This window comes from Protopterus annectens, chromosome 10.part0 (assembly GCF_019279795.1).
Source record: "Protopterus annectens isolate FY-2018-M chromosome 10.part0, PAN1.0, whole genome shotgun sequence".
Taxonomy (NCBI): Eukaryota; Metazoa; Chordata; order Ceratodontiformes; family Protopteridae; genus Protopterus; species Protopterus annectens.
In genome coordinates this window covers 1,422,984,874-1,422,998,492 of record NC_056744.1, presented here as the reverse complement: position 1 = coordinate 1,422,998,492, position 13,619 = coordinate 1,422,984,874, and the positions used below count along the sequence as shown (strand labels likewise).

General features: G+C 36.7%; 1 protein-coding gene across 3 annotated transcripts in view; it reads right to left on the bottom strand.

Moving 5' to 3' along the window:
- Positions 1 to 9,290: 9,290 nt before the first annotated feature.
- Positions 9,291 to 13,619, bottom strand: part of VAV3 (vav guanine nucleotide exchange factor 3) — a 2,320,370-nt gene continuing 2,316,041 nt past the window's right edge. For all 3 annotated transcript variants that reach the window (XM_044086042.1, XM_044086044.1, XM_044086043.1), the window contains one exon: positions 9,291 to 10,929. In XM_044086042.1, the coding sequence (XP_043941977.1) occupies positions 10,885 to 10,929 (45 nt within the window). In that variant the 3' untranslated portion in view covers positions 9,291 to 10,884. The remainder of the gene's footprint in view (positions 10,930 to 13,619) is intronic.

The following is a 13,619-nucleotide window of genomic DNA, read 5'->3' as shown; positions in this document are numbered from 1 at the left end:
TTGGCGAGATCAGGATAGGCTGTGTGAACCACCTTACCCTCATCTATGGCTTTGGTGACTGCTTCAAAGAAGTCTATCAGGTTTAGGAGACATGATCTGCCTTTTACAAACCCGAACTGGGTGGGGTCCTGAGTTTGAAAATTACCAGTGGCATTGTTTCTAAGTTCCATGATGATACGCTCCATAGCCTTGCAGACCAGGCTCATTAGGCTAATTGGGCAGTAGTTTCCAGGGTCTGTGGTAGCTCCGCCTTTGTGGAGTGGGATAACTGTCGCTGTGCGCCATTCAGTGGGCACATAGCCTGAGGTGAGGCTATGATTGAACATGGTACCTAGGTGGGGTGCCAGTTCGTTCTGTAGTTCATGTAGAACACAGCCTGGGATGTCGTCAGGTCCCACGGATGTTGTGTTCTTGGCTTTGGATAGTGTGTTTTTTACCTGTGCAGCCGTGATTACAGGAACTTTGCATTCTTCTGGTATAGAGATGGGCCCTTTAGGGGATGACAGAGGGGTAAAGTTAGCACTGAACCTATCTGCCAGGATGTTGGCAATATCCGTTGGTTCTGTATATTTAGTGCCATTGTGCTGTAACTCAGAGCAGATCTGAGTGTTGCCATTGAGATTCTTGACATAGCTATAGGATGTTTTGTGCAACTTACAGTGCGAACACCACTTCATCAACATCGATGTTTCACCTGATGCCATGCAATAGTTTGCAAGTCACTTGGTTTTGAAGTATTTACTACAGCTGGAAATATTGCTTATTTTCATAATTATTAATAAACAACCAGCGATATCTCTAGTAAAATATGGCATAAATGGGCATTGAAGGAATTTTCCTCTCTCTCATCATTGCATTTCAAAGCACACCTCTCAATAGCATTTAGGTCTCTGAGTTATAAAAATATAAACAAGAAAATATAAAAATATAAAATATAAGTAATGTGTCAACAGTGATTAATTTGTCTACTGCAGGACATCATAGATTAAAATGTCAGTGTCATTTTAATAACATGTCCTTGCTCTAATATTACCTATTATTAACTGTTAAGTCATTTAAAGAAGCTAGACCCCAAACAAAGGTCCAGACACCATAAGGATCTATGGATGTTAACTGGAAGTATACAAAAAATTGCTTTAGAATTGAATGAAATACCTCCTAAAAAGTAAAGACTACATAATCTTGGTATAGACTGATTTTTATATATAATTTGATAAGCCTGAAGCATTTTTCTTGATTTATTGTCCAGTTTATCCCCGAAAACTATAAGTTAGAAGAGGAGAACATTGATGTTTAGCGTGGACTTTACTCCTAGATGGCAAAGCAGTCTCCAGTACCAGCTTTAGTCTTTTGAAGTATTCCTTACTGAGCTTTATTCACATTTGTTCATATTTTATTGTTAATCCTTCATCTGCTCCCAAATATTTATACTCTCCATTCTGTTCAATCTCCTTTATGTCACATCCCTGTCCAAGGTTGACATTTTCTTAAGTATTTCTTTTGTACATTTATCAAAAATATAATTCTGAAATCATCTGCAAAAGTACTAACCATTTGTAGTTGTGCTTTCAACTCTATACAGTTTTAAGTCATCTACAAAAAGTTGACAAGAAATCTTTAAACATCATTGTTTTCTGGAAGACAAATGATAAGCATAACATAATCTATTAAGTAAATAACTTAATGGGTAAGGGCAAAATAATGCAGCACCAGTGACAAAGAATCAACCTGTGATATTCCCCTTTGAATTTTTATCCCTGTGATGATAATTTGCCCTTTGTCATTACTCAACAGCAAGGTGGTTTGCCACTGTTTTATAGTCACTGTACTATAATTGATCAATGTAGGGTATATCACATGCGTCTGTAAGCATTCCTTTATCCATGAATATAGGATGCTGTCAAATGCTTTTCTGTAATCTATCCATGTCGTACTTAAATTTTCCCCATTTACAGTTCAATAGTATGGCTTTACGTAGAAAAAAATGATCCTTTATTCTATATCACTTTCCTTTTTACCGTTTTGTTCTATTGCCATAATTGATTTTTTTTCTAAATGACTATAAATGTTGTCTGCAACAATTCCAGTACACAGTTTGTATATTGTCAGAAGGCAAGTTATTCGTCTACACTTCTTAAGATGGTATGCAAGCTGGAGGACTATCATTCTCCTGTTGTTAACTAGATTTGTGTCTGTCTGGGATGAGCATATAAGTAATTCTTACGTATAACACTTCTAGCCAGAAGTTAGGTACTGAGTTTTTACTCCATGGTTTTCCATTTAGAAGTTTTCATTAGCTTTGCCTCAATTTCTCTGTCTATTATTATTTATCTCATTTCATGTCCTCTACATAACAGCTCCTTAATCTGTTTCAGTTCTTTTGTCAGTTCAGCATCTTTGTTACGTTTAACAGGGTCATCATAAATACTTCTCAAAAATGTGCCTATTTCTTTTTCTTTTTTTGGCTGTGCTTCTATTTCTTTTGCTTTGTTTCCCATTCTTCTCTATAATCGATTTTGGTCATCAATAAATTGCTTATTTTGTACTTTTCCTTTATATTTATCTGCATACCTTCTATGTTTTTCTGCCTGTATTGATATTTTTAGCTTATTTTTGGAAACAAGATATGACAAATCTGGTTATGCCGATATTGTTTTTGATGATCTGTTCCCTTTCCTATAGTTTTGTAAGAGTGATACTTCCTGTCTTAACTGTTTTATAGTTTTCTCTGTCCCATGCTTCAATGGTGGCATTTTACTTGTTTCCTTCTTTTCCTTTGTTACTCAATTTTTTTTTTTTGTAAAATATATTCTATTTATTTCTGTTATATCACACACATTTCTCTTAATAGTTGTGAATATTGTGTTCTTATGTTTTACCAGTCTTCTCACATTTTGGGTTTTACTTACTTTCTCTGATCTATTTCTTTCATTTATCTTAATATGTGTACCCACCACTATTAAATCAAGCAGGTCTTCCCTTAAATAATTTTCATTGGATTGAGAGAGTCTTCTTTGCTCTCCGTTACCTGCAAGTGAAACGTTTCAGAAAATCTTCCTGTGACGTATTGTCCTCAGATGCACCTTGCTTCATTTGCTGCTTCTTCAAATGGGAATCTTTGGCCTATCACTCTGCAACAATACCTGTGTTTGAGTTGTCATTGTTTCCTGCTCCTTCCCATGCTCTACAACATCAAATAGACTTTCCTTCTGGTTTCCTACAGAAGGCACCAGAGCATCATCATGTTGCAAATCTTCTTCAGATGCCTCCTCCTCCACCTGTTGTGTCTTAATCTGTGGACCCAGAATTCCATCGTGTTGTGATGCCTGTGTTGGATTTTCCACACTAAATAATTCACAATGCAGATAATCCTTACCCTCACTTTGTTTGTTTCACTTCTGCCTTACTAATCTACTTTTCTACATTCTCATTTGTTTTCCTATTGTTGTATTGTGAAATGTTCCATATCCAGGTGTCTTTGCTTGTACTTCTCTTCAAATATCTTTTGAGCTGCTTTTTTGTATTGATTAGTTTGCCTTTCTTTTATAATTATTGCACCATACCAGATCTCTTTTTTTCATGTCCATATTTCTTTTTATACCTTTCAAAATCTCTGGATTTTCTACTTTATATTTTTGTACATCCTTTGTTGCTTTTTTCCAGGTGGCCCAAAGTTCCTTCAATATGTAACGGTTTATATAAATCAGTTGTATTAATGATTACAAATTTTTATTTGAAAATTTTGATAGTTTTACTTGTGCAAACATCCTTTTTTCCTCTAATTTCTCTCTTAATCTTTCTAAATATGTTCTATCTGGAAATTCTGGGCTTCCTGCATAATAGTAACAACACATAATTTCTTCCTTATCCTCAATAGTCCATTTTATCATCTTTATGGCTCTTTTTGGCTTTCAGCTTCTTTGTGTTTTTTGTGTCTACTCCTTCCTTCTACAGCAGGAGGGCCGTCTTCCCTCTCAGCCTGGGTTAACCATGTAGGACTCTTTTCACGTCCTAAAGATTCAATACTACCCTTTTCATCTTTATGGCTATTTTTCTGGCATGTCAGTTTTTGTGGTTTTTGTAGTCTACTTTTTTCCATCTACAACAGAGGGGGGTAGCTCCCCTCTCAGCCTCGCCTAACCCTGTTGTAGGAATGTTTCCATGTCCTGAGGATTCTACACTGTCTTTTTTTTCTTGTCCTGACAATAGTGCATACACCAGGATATGGCACTTCATATTCTGGGGATCTGTGCTTCTAGCTGTTTTTTTTTTTAACCTACAATTCTCCAAGATATATATATATATATATATATATATATATATATATATATATATATTATGTAAAATGCAGTCTATATATTGGTGTCGCCTTTGTGCAATTTTGTGAAAATAGGGCCCACCATGTGAAGGTACTCACCAAGACTTGAGGATAAATTCAATCCCAGCAATACTAATATCAAACGATATAAGACATGAATATCATTAAGATCCCATGAGAAATGCATTGTGCTGATTCAGGTAAGAGCCATAACTGGCCACATTCCAATAAACTTTACCTTGTACAGTAACAGATCAAAGTTATCATCACTTCCCAGAATCTCATTCACCTTAGACTAAGCCAAGTGGCTTCCAGTGCAATCTTACTAATAATTATTTTGTACATCTGCATGTTTGTGTTTGCACAGACAGACAGACACACATACACACACACACACACACACACACACACACACACACACACACACACACACACACATACACAGACACACACAGACAGACACACACACACACACACACACACACACACACACACAAACACGCACACACACACGCACACACACATAAACCCACCCACTCTTCCAGGAGGGACTACTGATATCTTAGTTGTATACCAACATTACATTCATTGTGCTAGTAATGTTAACACAAGGTACCTGCATTAGCATGTCAAAATACAAGTACTGTTCACCCATGAAATATGACGTCCAATAAGTATTTGTATGATGGTAGAATTCTGAGTAGTGAGTCTTTGAAAGGTAAAATCCAACAGTTGTGCAAATTTCCAATGTATATACCCTTACGTTAACTAACAATAATCACCATCCAATAGCATTTAAAACTGAATAATAAAACTCTTTACTTGAAATAAATCAAATTAAACATTGTACTTGGTAAAATCAAACACATCTCTTTACACTTGCACAAAGACTGTATAAAAAATTCCAGTTAGCATCATACCTGGACCTGTCTCTATCATTATCTGAAAAGATGTACTGAATTGCTGTCTGACTCTGACTTAGATGTAAAAAAAAAAAGTAGTTACATAGTTTCACAGGCAAGACAGAATCTAATTTTAGGTCTATTCAGAAATGCAATCCTCCTGCACAGTTCAATTGTAAGGCAGCACAATTCAGCAAGAATTCAATCGCTTCCTACAGCCTTAATATTAGCCATGGTTTCTAGGATCTGTTTAACTTCATGCTTCAGTATATCTGCCTCAAGATCAGAGAATGCACCATTGCATGTATCAGTTATGTTAGGATATGCGTTTTACATGCTCCCTACGACAGCTTCCTAATATCTTCTGTTTCTGTTAGGTTTCTTCTACTTTTGTCATGCCATTTTTACCTGGAAGTTTCCCTTGATGTCACTCTAACTAAACAGAGTTCTTTGTCCTCATTTTGTCTTTTACTTTCCCGTTCTTTGCATTACTAATTTAAATAAGACTCGTTATCTTTTCTTCAAATTCTCTGAAGTTCTGAATTCAGTTTAACATATTTTCTGTTTACATTGCAATTTGCTCTTTTTTTCCCCCTGACCACGTCTAAAGCCTCCAAAGAATCCATTCTACCTTTTTACTCTTCTTTCTGTTTGAATATTTTTGTTGCCATCTCCTAGACAACATCACATATTCCTGCCCATAGATCTCCGGGTTATCTGTCTAACAGACCTAATAGTTTAAATATGTTCTTCACCTCTACTGAATATCTACTTTAAATATTGTTCAGCTTATATATATAGTTAGTCTGGATACTTTTCTTGCCTTTTTCTTTAACGTAATTCTAAACTTTGTGAGAAGAAGCTGGAGACAGGAGATTCTGCCAGTAGGGATGACTGCAATAATAGATACAGAGTACAGGCAAGAGGGGGCAGGAATTCATTTGGAGAAAACTGGTAAAGGAACCAAGACATTGGGAACAAATAATTAGAGAGGAAAAGTTAATAGAATGAGAAAAGATCAATCATTTGTTTAGACTGTAGGAACTGCTTCCCTATCAAGGACTGATATCAGAGTACAGGCAGAGAGAAAGGAACAGGCGATCCTAAGTGAAAGACCCGCATTGGTAGAGTCTTTAGTACAATTTAGAACAGAAGCTGCTGTTAAAATTGCCACATTGCCTGCATACACATCATCTGGTTAAGGAGAAATGACCTGAAGGCAAAAAGATTAAAGGTTGACAAATGTATAAGATTTAGGATCTTCGCTTGGAAGTGTTTGCATAGATGTTTTTTATACCACAAGCACACTAGAAAGAATTTTTCCTCAGGTAGATTGCAAATGTTGGAGGCGTGATGGTGAAGAAAGTTGTAATTGGGAACATATTTTTTGGGGAGTGTAATGAGTTGGCAGACTTTCAAAATTCCCTTCAGCAAATGATTGTTTGAGCTGTGCTACAGAATCAGAAATGCCTAGACAAAGTAAGTCCATGCTCAGATTAATTGTGGTGGCTGCCAAAAAACAATTACTAGAAAATGGAAATCAAAGTCTAAACCAACTGTACTAGAAGTAGAAAATATAGTAACAGAGATAAACAAACTGAAAGTAGGATCTCTAGAAAACTGTAGGAGCAAATGACATAGAAAAAGGTGGGAACTGAGGGATCTATACATGCAGAATAATGTTTAGGAGTAGGAATGAGGTTTAAGGGAAGGCAGGAATTGAATGAGATATGTAATGTTTGATTGACAATGACTGCATAGAAGATTATATGTGGTGTATAATGCTTGCTATTGAAAATATGTCAGTCTGGTTTGGTTTCATTTATATAAATGCATGATTGCCTATACGACTGCCTATGTCATAACCAATGATTCAATAAAGATGTTTCTTGTTTGAAAAAAAGAAGTTTAAGGTCAGAGACACAGCCAGCCACGTCTTTGCAAGCACTTAACTGCATTTTATTATTTTTATTTATATGCATTGTTTTAAAAACGATCATCATTAAGGTAATTCACATGAAATTCATATTAATCCAATGCTGTAGTTAATGTTAGTATAAACATTATAAGAAAAAAATTCAACTTTAGTTATCTTTTAGTCACAAATATTGATCCTTTTAGTCTGGCAAATTCATTTTTTATTCAGAAGTAGCTTGCCAGTTTATGACATATAACTATATCAACCACAAGACAGTGGCTAAAAACCACCAGCAACTTAGAAGTGTGAACAGCAAGTTTGAGAAATTAGAGCAGAAGTGTTGTTAAACGCAGGACTGGACTTCTTTATTTCAGATGCACTGAAAGGCGTAACAGCAGCAAGCAATGTGAATTAAAACACAAGCTAAGGTTAAATGTTCTATCATTGCCTTTGATTTTTAATGTTTTCCTTTTTCCTGCTACATCATGAAATCAAAAGTCAAAAGATAAGGTAACCATTTAGGTAGCACCACTGTTGATCATGTGACTTGTTATTGTGACATAAAATATCAAAGAATATTTTTTTTCACATGCAGTGCTTTTTGTGTGCAAGGTTTCTGAGCCCACTGCTGTTCATACAGGTGATAGAGCACATTAACAAACAAGTCAGAGGTAACAGATCAACAAAGCTGCTGTATGCAGACAATGTGGCATTATAGGCAGACTTTGAAGAGGAACTTCTGGAAATGATAGGAAAGTAGAATGTAAACCTGAAGGTGCACAAGTCAAGACAGTTGACATGGTGGTAAATGAGGAAAATCAGAAGAAGCTGAAAGCTGAGATAGAAAGAAAGATAAGTGAACAACGTCAAGTATCACATAGTGGTGTTTGAGGAGAAGGGAAGTCTGAATATGGAGGTAAAAGTCTAACATCAGAAGGGTTGCAGCCATTTGGCACAGAGTGTCAGGTACAGCGTCTGACAGAAGAATGCCAAATAAGCTGAAAAGTAAGGTGTGCATAACTGTAGTGTGACTGGTGCAACTATATGGTACAGAAACCTAGTAGTGAAGGCAGGGTAATTAAGGAAGCTGGAGGAAATGGAGATGAAGTTCCTAAGATGGCTGTTAGGACACACACGATGTGATGGATGAAGAAATGAAGGCATCACAGCAGAGCCAAATTATCTCCAGTTTTAGGAAAGGTCAAAGAGAACAAATTACACTGGTTTCAGCATGTGTGCAGGAAAGCAGTATATAATTTGGTGAAAAAGATTTGGGAGGGACAGGAAGAAGGCAAGAGGAAATGGATGTGTCCATTAAAGAGATGGATGGATTTTGTGAGAGAAGATCTGCGACAGTCAGGCATGACTGCCAAAGACGGTAGGAGAGTGGCACTGAATCAAGAATGGTGACAACAGATGATGCAGTACCCTGATCTCATGTTGAAAATGGGAAAAAGAGGGTTGATGATGATGATGATGATGATTTTGTTTGTGTCTTTCGGCTTTTCCCGGTTAGGGTCGCCACAGCGGAATTCCGGTCTGCTAATGATTGGCAGTTGATTTTTATGTACCGGCTTGCCAAGCATGACGCACAACCATCAACGAAGTTACACCCATTCACGCATGTCTCCACGCAGAAGACGCTCTAGCTGAGAATCGAACCGGACAGCATCTTACTGTGAGGTGACAATGCTACCGCAGCACCACCACGTTGATGATAAAAACTTCTGTGCTTTTATTATCAGTTGGGGGTGTCAAAGAAGAAGAAAAAAATGAGGTTTTCTTTATTTTACATGACTTTTCTTTCCAATGCATTTTTGTTACCTCATACTTAATACATATAGAGATGAGGGTATGTGGCAAACCCCCCAACATTAGGGGGTATAGGATCACCCTCCTGCATAAACAATTGTCACATAGTACAACAATAATTTGGGTATGTGGCGCTACCTATTTCATTTGGTATTTTAATTGCAATTATCTGCATCTTGACAGAGCAAGATACTAAAAGGACAATAAGTCATAGTATATCCTAGCATTTGCTGACGTAACCATCATCCTGTGCCATTTATTCTCACCTGTTTTCTCAAGCATATCTCACAGGAAATGCTGAAGTATATAGGGTAATACATGATAGTTTTAGTACATCAAATAACAGGACAGCTAATGCACATTTTTATTGTTTATTACTTACATATTTATAAAATATTTTACAGACCAGTACTGCATTTTTTCTTTTTTTAACAAGCCATGTACAATGGAAAACTGAAAAAAAGATCTTTGGTATCAGAAATATACATTCACTACACAACATTAAATTTTTCTATCATACTACAAAATCATAGTTCTGAGATTACTGTTATACCTCATTTAACATATGGCTTTAATGTTTAACATACACTTCTGTTAGAGCTTGAGGGCTTAGCTTGAACGTATATGGTATATTTAAAGTATTTCTATATGCATAATGAATAATCGTTCTATATACAAAAGATAGATCTAATAGCTATTGTTTTTTAAACTTTTAATTTCCTTTAATAGTGGTTCAATATCTAAGATGCTACATTAAGATGGCTAATACTGACGTCACAGCACCACTGTTACAAGGAGAGAAATGAGACAAAATGATAGCACATTCAGTAACACTGTACATAGATTATTTTACAAATGAAAATGTTTCTTGAGCAGTAATATACATATGTGTAGGATATACAAATGCCTTTCTCGCACAGTTCATATAAAAATATGTTTATCAGTACTATGAGTTTAGATCCCTGATTTTAAACATACCACAGCTAAGGGAAAATAGATAATGTAAATGTTGGGCCTTTCATACATTAATACAGAACATTTATACAAAAGTCTGCATTATTAAATTGAAACAGCTAACGTCAAATATGATACAAAAACAGCAAATTCTTAAACTATTATAATATTATTTTTATATATTATGATTTATATAGAGGAAACAAAATGTATTTAAAGTGACACATGGCTTACTATCTGGAATTCCTGAAACCTATTTTGAGAAATATTTATATTGTAGAAATTAAGATTTTATTAATTTTGCATTGTTAATGTATTGTACACTGTAAACTGCAACACTTCTCACATTAAAGGAAATATATACACATTTCTGTTTCCCCTGAAACCAGCCTAACACAGTATTGCATTATTTAGTAAGGAATCATTATTTGCATATTTCAAAACAGTGCAAGGATGCAACATTTAAAGCAGTAAAGCGTAGCATTGTTTAAATCTCAGGTTGCACATGTTGAGCCAACACTTCACAGGATGTCTCTAGAAAGGTAGCACGTAATTCATCATTACTGCTTAAAGTTATTTCCTTAAGATTTTCAGTTCTAAGCAGTAGGTAAAGACTCGTCTATTATAGTTCCTTTCCTCTGCAAGGATGGTATCTGTCCCAGAAAATATACTGAAGCTTTATGGAACTTTGGGAAGCACTGTGTGACATGACAAGCAATATACAGTAGTCTCTTTTCTGGAGTACTTTTGACAAATTAAGACTTCAGTTCTGCTCTACTCCCCACCGACAAGACATGGGCATAAGGACTACTGGGAAGCTCCGGGCAAGCCACATATCTGTCAAAAACTGTCACAGCAATATCAGCTTCAGATAGTGGGACTGGAGAAATGAAGCTTCAAAACTTCATAAGGCTAGTGCTTTCAGAATTCATTAGTCTTTCTATCCCTGAAATTAACACGAATGTCTGGCTTGAATCAGTTTATTCCTCTTCTTCCTCAACGTATGTTGAAGGAAACCATCCAACCTGAAAAACAGAGACTAAAATTTAATAACTTACATAACTCAGTAAATGAATGAATGACATCTGCTTAAAGAATCACGTATTTACCAAAAATCTGATCATTACTTTTTGTCTTGGTTCACAATAATTACCTTCAGTGCATTAAATAATGTCCCACATGCGACAGAATTCTGCCAGGTGACAAGTAAAGTTCCACATGTAATAAAAATCTGCCAGGCATTAAGCAATATTCCACATGTGATAGAAATTTTCTAGGAATTAAGTAATGTTTCAAAAATTATAGAAATCTTCCATGTGCTAAGTAATGCTCCACATGTAACAGAAATCTGTCAGGCCAGTTGCCCAGAGACTCACAAATATACAAAAGATTTCTGGCATCCTAATGCATCACCTCTGCCAAAGAATCATTGTTTTCCTTCTGATGCCAAAAATTATGTTGTAATATCCAAGCACATAGTGCACAAAACCTCAGAGATAATATGCCAGTGTAGGGAAATTCGGAACCAAAACAAAAGCAAACCCAGCACTAAGCCTCTTCCATTAACTTCTTTAATGGTAGCAAATCACCAGGAAGAATTTCATCCTACAGCTGTATCACTTAATAAAACTGAGTTCCCAAGTGGGGAGAAATAAGAAATAAAAGCATAACATGGTGACCCTTTAAACAGAAATAGAAATCTGTGCGGTCTTAGAACTAGTAAAAATTGTGAATTCAAACTGCTAATAAAAAGTTAGTACATTAAAAGAACCTTGAGGCTTATTGTAGTTCACTGTCAAATAGTAAATACAAGACAAGCAGAGGGTGACAAGTATATTTTAGCATCTTTACAGCATTAGTTGAGCACTGCACAAAGTTAATGTTTAGAATATCATGAATAAAGAACATGCACTGACATTCATCTTGCAATATCTTATGCAATAGAATTGGGTAAACATACATAGGTTCATACTAGGCTATCTGCCCTAGGGCATTTGTAAGCCGAGCCAGAGTGTGTTTGGCTTTCGCCACCCATTTTAAATGAGTTTTACTATGCCCTTTTTCAAGGTTAGTTTACTGTGCCTCTGTCTAACAGTGTCACAGAAGTGATCCTCGGGGTAAACCTATGATCTCCCATCCACTCATCAAGATTCCTCTTGAAGACAGTCAGTGAGGGACTCTGCCTAACTTGGACTGGGATTCTATTCCAGAGTGAAGGGAGCCTCTGGGTTATGAATCTGTCCCTCCAGCATGTCCTATTTATTTCTGTGCTGAGGTTCAAGTCCCTCGAGCGTGTAGCTCGAAGGGATTTGGATTTTCTGAGGTGAAGCATGTCCATCAATTCCAGGTTGGACATGGCCTTATACGTCAGGCACAGATTGCCTCTAAGTAGGCGGTATGCAACTGAGTAGAGTTTCTTTAGCCGAGCAGCATATGGCATCTGTTTGAGCCCTTTGATCCTCTTGGTGAGGTACTTTTGCGGTCTTTCTAGTTGCTGCAGGTGTCGGGTAAGGTACATCCCGAATGGGGCATTGTATTCAATTATGGGGCTGATGAGGGATGAGTAAAGAGGCACAATGACCTCCCTTGATCTAGATGTGAATCCCTTCATGATAAGGTGGGCTATATAGAAGGTTTTTCTCACCACTTTGGCCACGTGATTGTCAAATGAGAGATTGCTATCAACTTGGGTCCCCAGGTCCCTAATTACTTCTTCCATACATAATGGGTTACCACCTATGTGGTAATTTGTGGGCACTTTGTTTTTGCCAAAGGGGATGACTATACACTTTTTGGCATTGAGCTTGAGGCCATGGCTCTGGCACCAGTTGTCTGTCTCTATAAGACCTTTTTGGAGGAGGCTTGTGTCAGCTGGAGAGTCGATTATGGCGCCCAGTTTGCCGTCATCTGCGAACTTGGTCAGCCATAGTCCACCCATGTTGGCCTGTACCTCCGAGAAATATATACCGAACAAGAGAGGTCCCAGGACTGAGCCTTGTGGGACGCCGCTTGTGACTGGTTTGGAGTCTGACATGGCTCCAGCAATTCTGACCATGTGTGTTCTGTCCTTGACCAGTTTGCAACCCATCTAATGACATAGGGGTTTATATTTAAGCTGGGGAGCTTATCTATGATGCCCGAGTGCGGTATTGTATTGAAGGCTTTTGCAAGGTCCAGGTAGGCTGTGTGGACCACCTTCCCCTCATCAATGGCCTTGGTGACTGATTAAAAGAAATCAACCAGGTTTAAGAGGCAGGATCTACCCTTAACAAAGCCGAATTGGGTAGGATCCAGTGTCTGTAGGTCCCCAATATCTTTATTTATGAGTTCCATGATGACTGATAATTTCTCATAAATAACAATTTTTTAATACTTTCATTATCGTGATACAGTGGAATTGCACTGACTGCTAGTGGACATAAACAAACTTACAGCCTAAGGATAAAATATTAAATGGCTTCATTCAAACCTGAAGAAAACAAAATTCAGTTTGCTTTTATCCATATTTTTCATACACGTCAGTAGTACATTTATACATGTTGACAGTTGTTATAAATATAAACATGCTGTGAGAGCTCTCTCCACATGCTGACACAGTCCCCATGTAGAATTGTAATATTCATTAGATGCTCACATTTTAAATGTTTCATATTATTCCAGTTACACAATTACATTGACTTCTTTCTTAGCTTTGGATACTACCAAATATATTACC